Source organism: Callospermophilus lateralis, chromosome 5 (assembly GCF_048772815.1).
Source record: "Callospermophilus lateralis isolate mCalLat2 chromosome 5, mCalLat2.hap1, whole genome shotgun sequence".
Lineage (NCBI taxonomy): Eukaryota > Metazoa > Chordata > Mammalia > Rodentia > Sciuridae > Callospermophilus > Callospermophilus lateralis.
This window is the reverse complement of record NC_135309.1, coordinates 13,782,428-13,797,371: the sequence shown is the minus strand read 5'-3', so window position 1 is coordinate 13,797,371 and position 14,944 is coordinate 13,782,428. Positions and strand designations below refer to the sequence as shown.

The following is a 14,944-nucleotide window of genomic DNA, read 5'->3' as shown; positions in this document are numbered from 1 at the left end:
ATTGACCAGTGAAACCACTTGGGCTTAAAGATTTATTTGGGTGACTATTTTTAATGCAAATTCATTTCCTTCATGGTTAGGACTCTTCTGGTTAACCTTTCATTTGGAGCATGTTCTGATTCGTGGCTTAGAGAAATTAGGCCATTGAATCTACTTCATCAGTTGTTTGTAGGAGTTGCTTATTATTCTCTTAAGCTCTGCCTACACAACAGCGTCAACCTCTGTCATTCATGGTACTGGTGATTTGTGATTCCTCTTTTCTCTTTGTTCATTCTCTCCAGAGTTTATCAAATTTATGGATCTTTAAAAATAACTGGATTTTGCTTACATCACTTTGCTCTATTGTTTTTCTTTTTTTAAAATTTTGATATCTGCTTTTTATGGTCTCTTCTTGTTTGTTTTGTGTTTATTTTGCTCTTATTTTCTCCGAGTTACAGCACATTTATTTCGACTTCTTTTATAACATACACATTTAATGCTGTGAATTTTCCTCTAAGTACCACTTTTGCTGTGCTTCCCAAACTTTGATATCTTACATTTTCATTTTCAATTCAAAATACTTTCTAGTTTTCCTTGAGACTTTTTGTTTGACATATAGATTATTTAGAATTAAGTTGTTTTGTTCCCAGTCGTTTGGAAAATTCCCTGTTATTATCCTGTGACTGATTTGGGGCCTTGTTCTGTTATGGACAGAGAAACTTCTTTGTCCCATCTCAGTTAAAAAAGGAAATGTTCAGGTTTGTTTTCCATCTCAGAATACACACTGTCTTGTAGGTGATTCCACTTGAGAAGCACGTTCATTCTCTGTTGCGGGGGGAATATTCTGTAAATGCCGGTTCTTCTGTAACAGGGTTCTCAGCTGGGGTGGTCTTGACCCTTTCTCCCTTCCCCCGTGGGACTCTTGCCAATGTCTGGAGACATTTTTAAGTGTCACATCTTGAAAGAAAGATGCTGCTGGCGTCTAATGAACAAAGGCAGAGATACTGCTAAACAATTCACGATGGCTCCCCCACAAAAAATAATTAACTGCTCCAAAATGAATAGTTGTGAGGTTGGGAAGTCCTGTTTTATATCAGTACTTATTTTCTGTTTGCTCTTCAGTTAATGAAAGAGAACTATTGAAGTTCCCAACTGTTATTGTGGAATTCTCTAAATCTGCTTCCTGTTGTGTCATTTTGCTTCACGTTTTTATTAGGTTCATACACATTTAAGATTGTCTTGTCTTCTTAGTGAATCAACAATTTTATCTTTTGTTGTATGTAATGCCCCTCATTATCTCTTGTAATTTTCTTTGGAATCGACTTTGTCTGACATTAACGTTAATATAGCTACTTCAGCTTTCTTTGGGCCAGTATTATTATGATTTGCCTTTTCTTATCCCTTTACCTTTTTTTTAATTACTGTCAAATGATCCTTTTTATTGAAATATTTTCCTCTGTAGTTCGTAACCAGCTGGGTGTTCTACAGCTCCATTGTGGATACCATCTGTGAAGTCCTAAGAGTAGAGGACATCAACCCTGCAGACCCAGTGTGGAAGTCCCTCATCTCCCAAAGGGTTCCCAGAGTTCTCCAGCTAAATATCAGTGCTCATCTGTTAGGCAGTGCTGATGGTCACATCCAGAGTGATTTCCACTTTGCTGTTTCTCTGCTTCTTTTTCCCTTGAGGGCCTTAATGACCAGGGAAGAGGTCGAATGCATTCCTGCAGTGGGGGCCTGGTGTTCAGTCTGGCTAGTTTTGCTGTAGAACTCAGGCCTCTGGATCAGCTGTTTACTTGATGAATTCACCACCAATCTCTTTTTGGAAGAAAGAACTAGGGGACTGGTCTTGGGGTCCAGGTGGATCTGGCACCCATGTTTCCTCCCAGTGTACTTTGGTCACATGACTTTCATCTTGTTGAATCTGGATGACATGGAAGAGGTGGCTGATGTTGGATATAGGATGATCGAAGATAGTTGGCCTTGGCTCCTTTGAGCTGAAAGCCAAAAGCCCATCCTTTCAATTTTAATGTACTTACATTATTATGTTTAAAGTGAGTTGTCTCAGCAGTCTCTCTCTCTCTCTCTCTCTCTCTCTCACACACACACACCCACCCACACACACACACACACACACATATTTCATCACTGAACATACAGATAATATGTTTATTGTCTTCTGGGCTTTTAGCTAGAATAGTGCATGCTTACCATGCGAGTACTGGCTAGGGTGACCAAACGAATTACCATGCAAAGGAGGGCTCTTGAGAGCAAAGGAGGAAACTGACAAATGCCAAGACAGATGGACCCTGTAAAATGCATCCTAAACAGCACTTCACCTGGGGACGAACAACCAACAGTGGCTGGAACCACAGCTGGGAGAAACCAGCGGCAATGGTCTTGGCCTTGGAGGATTCGAAAAGGGGATGCATGCAGTGTGGCTCAGCCACTCAGGATCTGGCTCCCACATCCAAAGGGGTTTCCTCGGGCATACTTTCTTCTCATGCTCACAACCACTCTGCGAGGGGAGTTATTGTCCTCATTCACAGATAAGGGAGCAAAGGCCCAGAGAGTGAATACAGAAGGTCCAAGATTGGTATATTCAGAATTTGGTGGGGGTGACACTGCTCTTTGCCCTTTCTGATTCCAGACACTAACCTGGATGCCGTAAGCCACGTGCTGGATGTGGACTTTGGTGGCGATGGAGCAGGGCTCGAGTCCCAGTTCTGGGCTGTTGAGCTCTGTGGCCTTCGTTGCCCTGTGTGATCACGGTGTGGTTGTGGGGCAGCGGCTTCTGCGTGTGCAGCGCTGTCACTTGCCCTGCTCTGTACCAGATGCTTTCTCTGTGTGTCCCACTCGCACCTCACCCCAACCCCACAGTAGGCACTGTTACAAACCACGCTCTGCAAGTGACAGAGACAGCCTGAAAGGGACCAGAAAATTGGCCACCATGTGGGAAAAACACAGCAAATAATCTTTCATTTCTGTTTTGACTGGGTCAGACCAGAGTGCAGGGCTGGAGTTCTTCTGCTTCTTCTGCTTCTTATTCAGGAAGATCTGAGGAGGTGATTCCTTCTAAAAATGTGCCTGCTTTTCCAGTTTCCCAAAGGCTCAAGGATTGCTTTTTATGTAATGTCTATTGATTTTTAAAATGTGTATTGTTTTTGGTGTGGCCAGAGTCCCTCCCACTTTTTGAAACCGTTGTCCCATGCAGTGGTTGTGGCCATGCATGAGAAACAGCAGGTGGTGCCAGATGACAGATGGTGCGGGAGCCGTCCTGGTGGGAGGGGGCGCGATTGGAGCAGGCAGGCAGCTGCCAGATCTTCCCCGCTCGCTGGCGCCTCGCTCGCTCGCTCGCAGAAGCTCGGATCCAGACGCACGCAAGGCGCTGTCCTTCAGCACCACGACTCGCGCTGGGGCGGGAGGACTCCTGTTTGTCCTCCTCCTCAAATTGGCTTGAATCTGCTCTGACCCCAAGAGTGCAGCACAGTAAGTAGGCATTTGTTTTTGTTGAAACCACTCCCCAATACCCTCTAAATCCTACCACCCGGTCCTCCCCACAGCAGCCTCGTTTTGTGGGGTAACATTCCATTAGCAGGATTGACAGGAGGAATTCAGTTGTGCTCGGCTTTTGAGGGTGGGGTGCAAGCACTGTTTGACTTCCAAGGGAGCTGGAGAGGAATAAATGCAGTTTGTTTATTTAGTTGGCAATCTTGCAATATGGGGGCCGCTAACTTTCCATGGAACCAAAAAAAAAAAAAAAAAAATGGCCCTCCGCTATTGAGGAAATGGAGGCATCCATGGCTGAATAACAGGATCAGCTCAAGCCAACCTCTTTTTGTTTTATGAAATTGAACGTCATGTGCAGTCTACGTGTGATGTGAAGGGTACACCTGGAGACATCGAGTGAATGCATTGTCTTTTTTTTTGGGGGGGGGGGTTGCTGAAGGAAAACCATGTAATGAAATAGCAACCAGGGTGGTGAGCTGAAATTTATCATACTGCAGGGGGACCCAGAATAATGGGATTTCGTTCTGCACTAAGAATAAGCTTTTCACTGGGGTTATATGGATATTTCAGCTGTAGTGTTTGGGTATTTTTTAAGCTTGTATTTTTTTATGTAGATCTGGGATTTTTCCTTGTTTCCCCCAATTTGAGGGCTATTGAGCCCTGTGGGCAGGTGGCATGTTCTGATGATTAAAGAAGTTTTACTGGACAATGGGGATCATGTCAGGAAATATAGCGGAAGATCGATGACTGATCACTAGACTGAAAGCCGCCCAAGTGGAGCTGTTGAGGACAGCGCAATTTTCTCTGTCGCCAGCCCTCTCTCCCTGCCTTACCTCCTGCTGTAACCAGAACCCACTGCTTGCCTTAGGTCTGGGAAGAAAGGCGTGAGGATGGTGAAGCTGAACAGCAACCCTGGGGAGAAGGGCACCAAGCCACCTTCGGTGGAGGATGGCTTCCAGACCGTCCCCCTCATCACCCCCTTGGAGGTCAATCACTTACAGCTGCCTGCGCCGGAGAAGGTAAACGAGGTGCTCTTCCCCTCGTCATCCCTCTAGGACCCCCATCCCAGGAAATAAAATGGCACGCAATCCCATCCCAATCCCTTTCTTTCCCCCATCAGCCCCCTTTCTTGTAAAATGTAGCTATTTTCTCCAGAGACCAGACATCTCTTGTATTATTTCAGATTTATGGTAAGTGTTTATTCATTTTTTGGTTTGTGTCTATATGCTTGGGCAAGCAAATCAGGCTTTCCTTGTTAAAGTTTTGTTACAGCAGATGAATACAAATAAGCTTCTAGATAGTGACAGAGAAAAACCTGCCTCGATTATTTTGGGAGGTGTTTCAAGAATTAGCTGGTGTACATTTGAAGACAGAGAATTGGATTCAGTCCAACAAGCATTCAGTTTGCACCTGCTAAGGTCCTGTCCCTATCTAGGAGTTGGTTATAAAAAGAAAAAATTACAGAACACTTATTCAGTATGACAAATGAATGTAATGTGTCATGGTGAATGCTGTACCTGAACATCACAAAGGCTCTGAGAGTGCATGGGTGGAACAAGCTAAATTCTGTTGAAGTGGGAAGAGGCAGGGGAGGGCTTGGGGATAGGACTGGGGGACAAGTTAGATAAGCTACAGAGGACATTTGGATTGGGACTTTAAAGGTGAGTAAGAATCTTTCAGGAAGACCATGGAGGGACAGGCATTTGAGGCCAGCAGCACACATGTGCAAAGTGTGGGGAGGCTTGGGGACAGCATGCCTGGAGCAGAATGTCTCCGGGAGAGGCGTGGCTGAAGTGAGTGATGGCTGATGGCACATCTCCTGACATGGGAGTGGCCCATGAAGAATGGAGGTGGGCATTCATACAAAGGCGAGGGGTTGTCATCCCATGGGCACAGATGGGAGAAACAGTCATTCACTGCCACCTGAGAGTGCTTGGGGTTTATAATGTGAGTTTTGGGCCATCATATGAGAGATTTGGAGGCAAAGGATGAAGAGTGAACAATGGATCATTCCGTCTGTTTGATTTTCTCATTGGCATCTCCAGGAGGGCACTGTGCGTCTTACCACTTGGCTCCATCCAATCCAGAGAGGAGGAGCCAAAGCTAGATAAAGAGCCTGCTGATTGGCTGGGGTTGAGTCATTTGTTTTGAAAGTGCAGAGGTTGTCAGTAGGAGACCGTGCTGGAGTGGGGTGGGGGGCAGACATGAGAATTTCTTGGGCCATTCTCAGAAACTGATAAAGCCTTTAAGAATAAATTTTGAACAAGAAATTAGCACTCAAAATGTGAAGAGACAGGATTAATTTAGTCCTTGCTACATGCATATCAGATCTTCTCAGTTTTTTTTAAACATATCAGAATCATCAGAGATTTTAAAACCCCTAATATCTAGACCCCACCCTAGAACAATTTTATCAGAATCTCTGGGGTGAGACCCAGTGTCCATGTTAGTGAAATCTCCCTAAGACACTTCTATGTGCAACTAAGGTTGAGAGTTGCCGTTTTAGATGTGCAGCGGCCCTGGGAATCAGGAATAATGCACTCTCATTTATAGGAACATTTGGTGAGTTATCCAAGTTCACAGAAGGAGCCATGGAAGTGCTGGAATTGGAAACCAGATATAAGTGGAACTGGGGAAGGAGGAGGGGAGTGTTTTCCTGGGGTTCTGTGAGGCTCACAGCTACAGCCTGCAGACCTGAGTTTCCTGGCAGTTGTGCAGAGAGAAGGGATTGTGATGGGGTCACTTTTCTTAACCTTGCACAAGCCTGCAGGTCATTCAGAGTTCACTGTGGTCTCTTTCTCCCCTTGCTCTTCCCACCCTGGTACTTTCTTTCCTCAGTGAAGGAGGAGACAGTCCTGGTAAGCACTGAGTATTTAGTCCAGACATATCAGAAAGTTGTCCCAAAGGCTCGCCAATAAATAAGTACCTTATCTCCACGATGGACATGCGTGTTTGTAAAAGGAAGCCATGAATCCCGAGACATGCAGTAGGTCCCAGTTTGCCTGCAAATCCCCACAGGGGCACATCCCTGCAGGGTCACACCGCAGGCTCTCTCTGATGTTTATGACAATGTTTTTGCTGGGTGGACCTCAGTTTTCTCAAGTGAACAGGATCCTGCCTACCTCACCATGGTCAGAACAAAGTTAGATGTGGTCTCACGTATAAAGCATCCGGCACAAAACTAATTATAAAAGAAAAATAGTTACAGTCTTCAAGTACTTTTTAAATGTTAGAGGCTGTCTTCAGTCATCTGTAACACACACACACACACACACACACACACACACATTTTTCTTTCATTTTCTCAATAGCTTAATAGAATATTGGAGTTGCAACTTCGATTTTTTTTGTTTGTTTTTTGTACTGGGGTTGAATCCAAGGCTTTGTACATGCAAGCAAGTACTAGATCACCAAGCTACAGTCCCAGCCCTTTGATTGACATTTTAAAAACTGAAACACAGAGCAGTAATGTAACTTCCCAAAGCAAAGAGTTGGTAAAGCATCTTGGATGTAGAATCTGGAAAGTGTTGTTCCAGAACCTTCCACTTCCACAGGAATGAGGAACAAGCTGGCCTGGGATTCCATAGATTTCCATAGATTCCTGTCTCAAATTCAGTCATTCACCAGAGAGTGACTTGGTTTTCCTCCCACAGGTCTCTGTCTTCTCTGAGTGGGGAACTCTATTAACAGTTTTGTGTGCTAATATTTAGATTTTATGATATTTACAAGAGCAAACATGCCTTCCCCCTGACATTAGGACAAATGTATTAAAAGTGAATTCCCGTGAAGAAGCCAACGCTCTCTAAATGCTTAGGGTAGTACTGTGGTTACCAGTGTCTGAACCTCAAGTGGGATCACACTTTTCTCCACCTTTCGCCAGCCTATCTTGACTAAGGACTGGAGTGGATTTCCCAAACTACACAGCCTCAGCCTCTCTGAGTGTGAGACAGGGAGGTAATGTTAAGACTCAACTCCCAGGGATGTGGAGGAGGTGACGTAAGCCCCAGTGTGGTTTTAACCCTTTGATTAGATCCCAGTCATATGGTGACTATTTGAAGCTGAAATGTTTTGGGGGATTCAACATTGAAGTTATTGAGTCCAGTGTTAAATCAAGGTTTTTCTCTTTGGAAAATGTAAAATATGGAATGAGCTTGGTGTATAAAACTCAAAATTATCTTTGGATTCATTCACTAAATAATCTCGAGTAGCATGGAGTGTGAACATCAGGAGGAAATAAAATTGGGAGGCTCAACAGAGAGAATGAGGTCTTTAGCCTATTTTCTCTTACTATAACAAAATACCCGAGGCTTGGAACTTCATAAAGAAAAGATGCTTATTTAGCTTCCTAGCTCACTGTTTTGGGGTTGGAAGTTCAAACAGCATGGTACCAGCTGTGACTGTGTCACAGCTTGTTGGGTGGCATCATGGTGGTCACATGTGTGAGGGAGAGAGAAAGCAGGAGAGATCCAGGAACCAGATGTACTCACAACTCTCTCTCAGAAGTTAACTGGGGTCCAGGAGAACCACCTTCATCCATTCTTCTGGCAGCACCCCCTGACCTGGCCTTTCACCAGGCCCCACCTCTTAGAGACCTCACCACCTGGCCACCTGGCTGTGCAGAGTTCCCAGTTTCCATCACACACGCCTTTTGGGACACCCTTGACCATATTCAGACCATAGCAATGGGCTTGTCTGGGCGAGCTGGCCTCTGCTGTCTGGCTTTCAGTTCATCCCCTCAGCGGCTGTGTGGGGTAGCTTCAGGCACCCATTCTGCTGGTGGGACACCAGGCTCAGGTCGGTGCAACGACTGTCCCAAGCTTCCCAGTCGGAGTGGGAGAGCCCGGGGAAGCCCAGCACACCAGGCACTCCAACGGTCTCCTTCGTGATGCTGAGAAGTGTGTTCATGGCCACCGCTCCTCCTGAGTTCCCTCCCAGGCAGGCTTCTGGGTCCACAGGTGGGGCCTGGGTGGTTCCCCAGAGACGACACCCCCACCTCCAGGGTTCTTTCTTGTCCAGTGCCCACCACTGTCCTCTGCCGCGTGGGTGGTCCCTGCCCCTTCTCTCTGCACTGCCCTGGGCCTCCCCAGAGCTGTGGCCAGTTGATCTCCCATGGAACCCCTTGCAGTCCCTCTTTACCACATGATGTCGCCCTCAAGCCCTTACCTTACCAGCCCACCACCACCTCGCCGCCAGCGCTCCTTCCCTCTGTTCCTGCTCCGCACCTAGAACTCAGTGTGCCACGGCCTCTCGCACAGCACTTCTCAACAGCGTCGCTTTGTCTCCAGGGGGGACAGGTTCGGTTGTCAGAACTGGAGGGGTTGTCAGAACCTGGCAGCACCGAGAAGAGGCCCAGGAATGCTGCTAAATATCCTGCACAGCACACGGTGGCTTGCCCTGTGCCCCACAGAATTATCCTGCCCCAAATGCCAACCATCCCGAGGGCTGATAAACCCTGTCCTGGAGTTGCCCGGAGTGTCCCTGTCCTGTGCCTCCTCCTCCTGGAGCACGCCCCTCCTTCTGGGCGGAATGCGCCTCTCACCCTTACTCTACCTGTAAGACAGAAGCTCTCCTGTCACCCGGCCCTGACCACCCATGAATACGGCCATGGATCCAAGTAGCGCTCTTACAGCCACCCAGCCACCCGTCCTCTCTACCTCCACCCATCAGTCACTTGCTCCTCTAGCCATCCAGCTGTCCACCCACCCACCCAGTCAAGCAGTCAGAAAACCTTGTTGTGTGCTTTCTTTGCACCAAGCGCTGTGCTAGGCCACATGTGCGCAGCCACGAAAGCGTCAGGGAGCTCGGAGAGAGGGACAAGCCTTCACACAAATGGAAGTGCAGATGCAGACTGTAGAAGGGCTATAAAGGATAAGGTGCTTCCTGGGAGAGGGGGTAAAGCTGAGAGGGTCTGATTGTGTGGGAGGGTGACCGGGAGCTTTGCGGTTCCCTGTGGGATCCTGGCTGAGATCCTGCCCGGGGAGTCGGGGTAGGGGGATTAGCAAGCAGCAGGCACCGAGGAGGATGGGGGACACTGGGGAGTTTTTGGACTGGCTGAGACACTGAGGGGAAAGCTCAGCAGAGGGGTGAGGGGGCTCTGGCTCCGTGGGGCCTGGCGCATGGTTTTGGAAGGAGTTCAAGGCAGGAGGGCGGCGGCACAGGGTTCTGTCTTAGGAAGGCGGTGCTGGCTGCTGGGGGCACAGTGGATGCAGGACAGGGTCTGCCTCCCGCTGATCCTCAGGCTTCTTCCTCTTTCCTTCCAATCGTTCCTCCACACAGTGCCAGTTACCCCAAGCAGGTGACTTACTTTCCTGCAGCGGTCACACCATGGGTGGTGGAGGAAGAGAAAAGAGCAGAGGGCACAAGCCAGCTAGAAGGTCACTGCTGAGCTCACCATGGGACGGGGCCCCGGGAGAGGGGAGGTGGTGCACTTATTGAGACTTGGTGTCAGGTTGGCTGTGGGGAGGATTCGCTCTCTCTGCTCCGTTTGCCCCCAGACCTGAGGACACTGGCTTTGCGTCATCTCAGTAGCCCACTGACACACGGTGGCCCGTGGGAAATGCTGCCTGGAAAAGACTCCTTCCCCATCTGGCTTAACCCGGGCTCAGTTTCTACACTTGACCAGCGGGGACACAGACTCAAAGCTCAGCAGTTGAGTGGCTTTCTCTGAATCATGGGAGCAAGCTCTTGAAAAACTGGGACGTGAACTGGTAGACACCCAATTGCAGAACATGCACTTGGCGCCTGGGGCCTTTGGCTTCTCTGTGTCCCTACACCAGCTCGGAGAGCCCTACGCCTCTCTGTGAGGTTGCTCCCATTGTCCCCACTCTACAGATTCAGAAGTAGTCTCGCAGAGTCAGCCTGGTGTCCTAGGACACACCATGAGAAGATGGTGCAGCCAGGATATGCACACAGGTGTGCTGGGTGGTGTCCAGGAGTGGACGGCAGGTCTGCAGAGTGCAAAGCCGTCAGGCCAGCCCCTGGTGGCAAAGCCCAGGGAACCATGGAGAGGCAGGCCAGCTGCAGGACCCCGGGCAGGCATCCCGGAGAAGGTCAGCTCACCAGCTTGTGAGGAATGCAGACTTTCAGAGGCCAGTTATTAGTGTCCCTCATGCTCACATTTTGTGTGGTGGATCGCGTGCACTTTCTAGTTCTACAAACTGGGTTTAGATCTCAGCTAAGCGATCCACTTACTATGTGGCTTTAGGTAAATTGCTCACTCTCTCTGGGCTTTGCGTAGTTTTCAATTGCAAATTGAGCATGGTATCTAAGCAGCCGGGTTCCTGTCAGGAAATAGACATGACCACAGTCTCCTAGCCCTGGCTCAGGGCCTGGCCCAGAGAGAGCTCACTGATGGATTTCTTTTCTTTCACTGGACACCAGATCATGTCCACTGAAGACAATTTTGTTGGGAGACTGTAAAAGTGAAGCATGCTGGGAATGACGAGGTCTCGGGTGGCAGAGGGGACAGTGTGTGGAGCTGTGGTCTGCGGCTCCTCAGGGGGGTTTGAAGGATACTGGGCAGAGGGGATGGCCACTCTCCTCACTGAAGCTTCTGTGCCTCCTCCGCCCTTCCCTTGCTTCTTTCTCTCCCTGAGACACAGGATCAGAGAAATGTCAGCCTTCCCCCAGGGATCCCCAGAAGGGCACCTCTCTGCAGGTCCAGTCCCCAGGGCACCCCATCTTCAGAGACTCTCAGCACACATGCTGGGGCCAAGGCCCCTGGCAAGGCAGCTCCTGCAAGTAGATAAAAATGACCAATAATCATGTCAAACTTTTTCTATAATTTAAAAATCACAATTTTATGTGTGGCTGGGGTTGTGGCTCAGCGGTAGAGCGCTCGCCTAGCACATCGAGGCCCTGGGTTCGATCCTCAGCACCACATATAAATAAATAAAAATAAAAAGATATCATGTCCAACTACAACTAAAAAAAGTAAATATTTTTAAAAAATAAAATCACAATTAAAAAAAATATAAACAAATTATTTACTTATCAGATTGGCAAGAGAATTTTTTTACAGAACATTTTAAAAATAATATCCTGCATCGATAACGCTGGGGACACACCTGACTTCAGTCCACTCTTGTTGGTTATATAACTCAATGCAATATTTTTCAGGAAGTGTTTTGGCATTGTTTATAAAATTCAAACTCTTTGGACCAATGGACTGATAAGCTTCCTGTGGTGGGAGTTCATTCTAAGGGCATCTGTTCTTAAGTATGCAAAACCATATGTATGTATGCATAGATTTAAAAATCATCTGTATTTTAACTGGGAAGAACTCGGGCTGTTCCGTGGGAGGACTGTTCTAGGGAACTCCGGTGCTGGACGTGGAAGACTAGGCGGTGGTTGTAGGAGGGAGGTACAGTCCTCATGCTCATGTGGGACGAAGGCAGAACTTCAGAGAGTGCCGTGGAGGGATCCCCTGTGGAACATGCACAATGTGTGTACGTTTATTTGTTTTCTAAGAAGTTTATTTGTGATTGACATGATAATTGCAAATATTCACGAGGTACAGTGGGATGTTTTAATACATGTTTGTGTTGTCTGATGATAACACACAATGGAATATTATTCATCAGTAAAAAGGAAGAGATCCTGTCATTTGTGATAATATGGACAAATCTGAAGGACTTTATGTGTATATATGTTATATTCTTATAGTTCATAAAACTGTCTCAAAAGGGCACACAGAAGCTGTTAAATGTTTGGGAAACAGAGATGGGGTGGGTGAGGTCCATTTGAAGATTTTTATCCTATAGTTTTCATTTTTTTTTAACCATGAACTTGTATCAGATTTTTGTTTCAACCCCTGTCCCCATTTTACAGATGGTGAAACAGACTGGGAGAGCTTGGTGTTGCTTGCTCACTTTTACACTGTCCACCATGGAATGGGCCAGTGTCCCTGCATGTACAGGGAGGCATTCTAGCAGCATAGTTTGAATTCAGATACTAACTCTACCAACTGTTTGCTGTGTGACCTTGGGCAAGTTTTCTCACCACTCTGAGTCTCCTTTTCCTTATGCGAATAACATTTTCATCTAAGAATTGTTTTAAGGGATAAAACGAAAGCAATGCCTGCCAAATGTTCATCATAGTAAATGCTTAATGCAAAGCTGTTACTATTGTTGATGTTATTATCAGTGTTATCATCATCATCAATTCAGTTCTAAGATGAAGTCCTCTCTTCCTGGAGAGCATAGAGCTAGTCCCAGGCAGCAAGAGGGAGTGGGCTATGAAGTGCCCTGGGCCTCCGGACCACGGACGACCCTGAGAGAGTCCCTCATCTTGCCCTGTACTTTCATTGCCATAGAATTGAGCCATAGACTTCTTGGGGCAGATGGTCCATTTGCGGCCACGCTGGCCAAGCTTTCATTTGGCTTCTGAGAAAGCCAAGCCCAGCAAGGGAGAGGCTTGATCCCGTGGAGGCCGCCTGGACTGGGAGCTGCAGGTTCCTGTGAGCAGCCTGCTTTTGACTCAGTCCCTCCCGTGGCCTGTGCCACACCCCTCTTCATCTCTGGGCTCCGTGTCCCTGACCTGGTGGGGGTAACCTCGCTGAGGCCAAGGTCCTTTGTGTGCCAACATTGTGCCTTCGTTTCCTGCTCAGTAGAAAGCTCCAGGGGCCAGGGAAAGACTCAACCCACAGAGAGTGCGGGGCTGAGGGACAGGGCAGGACGTGGGGAGTGCCCGAGGGGATCGGAACCATCTGGGCAACTCGCCTCTCTCTTCTGAGATAAGAAGGTTGCTCCCCACATTCAACAGCGTGAGTGGGGCCCCTGTTGTGCCCAGGCCCCGCAGGTCAGCGCACAGGTGTGAGCGGGCACTTGGAGCTGACCTCAGGTTCAAGTCTGGGCCCTGCCTCCTAGTGGCCATGTGAGGGTCATCTCTGCTCTCAGATGCTGGTTCCTCATTGGCACAGTGGGTATGATGACCACCGTTCCCCACGGAGTGAGTGTGAGGGTTCTCTGGTCTACAGGATGTGACGCTTTGGCCCCTGGCCAGGCACCTGATGTCTAAGACGTACGTGGTTCATAGCCAAGAGCCCGTCAAGCCTGCGCTTGCACACCCGCTGCACCCATTACCAGTCGGTCCGTCCTGAGGAGGTGACTGACCTCGCCAGGACAATGGGAAGAAGAACCTGATTTTAGATGAGAGACCTCAGGATCAGAGGACGTGCTCCGGGAAGCATTGTGAATCCTCTCGGGTGGGTAGCCCGGCGTGGGGCTCGTGCGTGGTGGGTGCTCAGCGGCCGGTGGCGCCTTGTCCTGCCCTGAACCTCTATCTGCAGCAGGGAGGAGCTGAGGCCATGGCGTGGATCTATTTTTGGCCAGTGCAAGTCCAGCTCCAGCTCTTGAAAACACAATCTGGCCCCTTGTCAGCACTTCGACACTTTTATTTATCGTCCCTGCCAATCCCAGGCCCTCTCCACGTGGGGACCTCTTCATTATTGATAATCCCGGGAAGTAGTATTTTAAATTTTTATGATCTGTACTTTGCGCCATCTGAGCCACCCTGTGTCATTAGCCTTGCCAGGGTGGGGGGTGCAGCCAGATGAGGGTCCTTCTGGGGTGAATGATTCATCCCCTTTAACACAACACCAATGACGTTAAATCACGCTCCTTCCATTAGCAGCCGACAGGACAATGGGGAGCGAAAGGGTAAATATGAACAGAAACCAGGTTGTTCCTTGGCCCCCACACAGTGATGTTGAAACCTGGGGTTTTGTTTTCCAAATACCTAAAACCAGGCTTCCAGTAATAAAATGACCAGGGAGGATGTTCCCTCTTCTTTCCACCCCCCAACCCCCACCCCCCTGCTCATTTCTGTCATAAATCAAGGAGCTCACGGCTCTGTTTTGTTCCATTTATTTGCTTTGTTTTTATTTTTTACTGTGGGGGGAAATATAAATGCCCAGCATAGAGCCTTTCTTAGCAATTTTTTTTTCTTTTGTCTCTCTCTTTGCTTATGCAAGCTGAATCCTCCAAGGTACAATGGATAACGATGGGTTAACGTTTCTTATGTTTTCCACTTTATGGTGCAATTTATTTTTCTGTATCTTTATATAAAGAAGGTAAGTGTCCTGGCCTCACTCCATAGGGACAAAGCACCAAGCTCCATGCAAACCTGACAGCTGGTGGATTCCAGAAATTCACAGGACTGTAGTCCCCGTTCCTGGCCCCCATCTGGGGACTCTCCATGGTGCTTGAGCCGTCTCTGCCGGATGCACACCTGAACCCATTCCCTGTTTTTTCCTTCTGTACCCCCCATCCCCATGAATCCTCAGGGTTCTTCACTGGGTTCAGGACCTCTGGGCGCCCTCTGGCTTCAGCTGTCAACCCCTCCCCTTGCTGCCCGGGTCCCTGTCGGATCAGAGCTGCGTCTGTGGTGCACCCCCCCTGCTCAGGCTCCCGGGTGCCTCTGAAGGTTTGTGACAATCGCAGTCCCTTGGCTGGAAAGA

The 14,944-nt window shown here is 48.3% G+C and overlaps 1 protein-coding gene across 1 annotated transcript in view; it reads left to right on the top strand.

The window, feature by feature from the left end:
- The first annotated feature begins 4,376 nt into the window (after positions 1 to 4,376).
- The window catches only part of Nsg2 (neuronal vesicle trafficking associated 2), a 51,087-nt gene continuing 40,519 nt past the window's right edge, over positions 4,377 to 14,944 (top strand). Inside the window, exon 1 of the mRNA XM_076855667.1 lies at positions 4,377 to 4,505. Within this exon, the coding sequence (XP_076711782.1) occupies positions 4,377 to 4,505 (129 nt within the window). The remainder of the gene's footprint in view (positions 4,506 to 14,944) is intronic.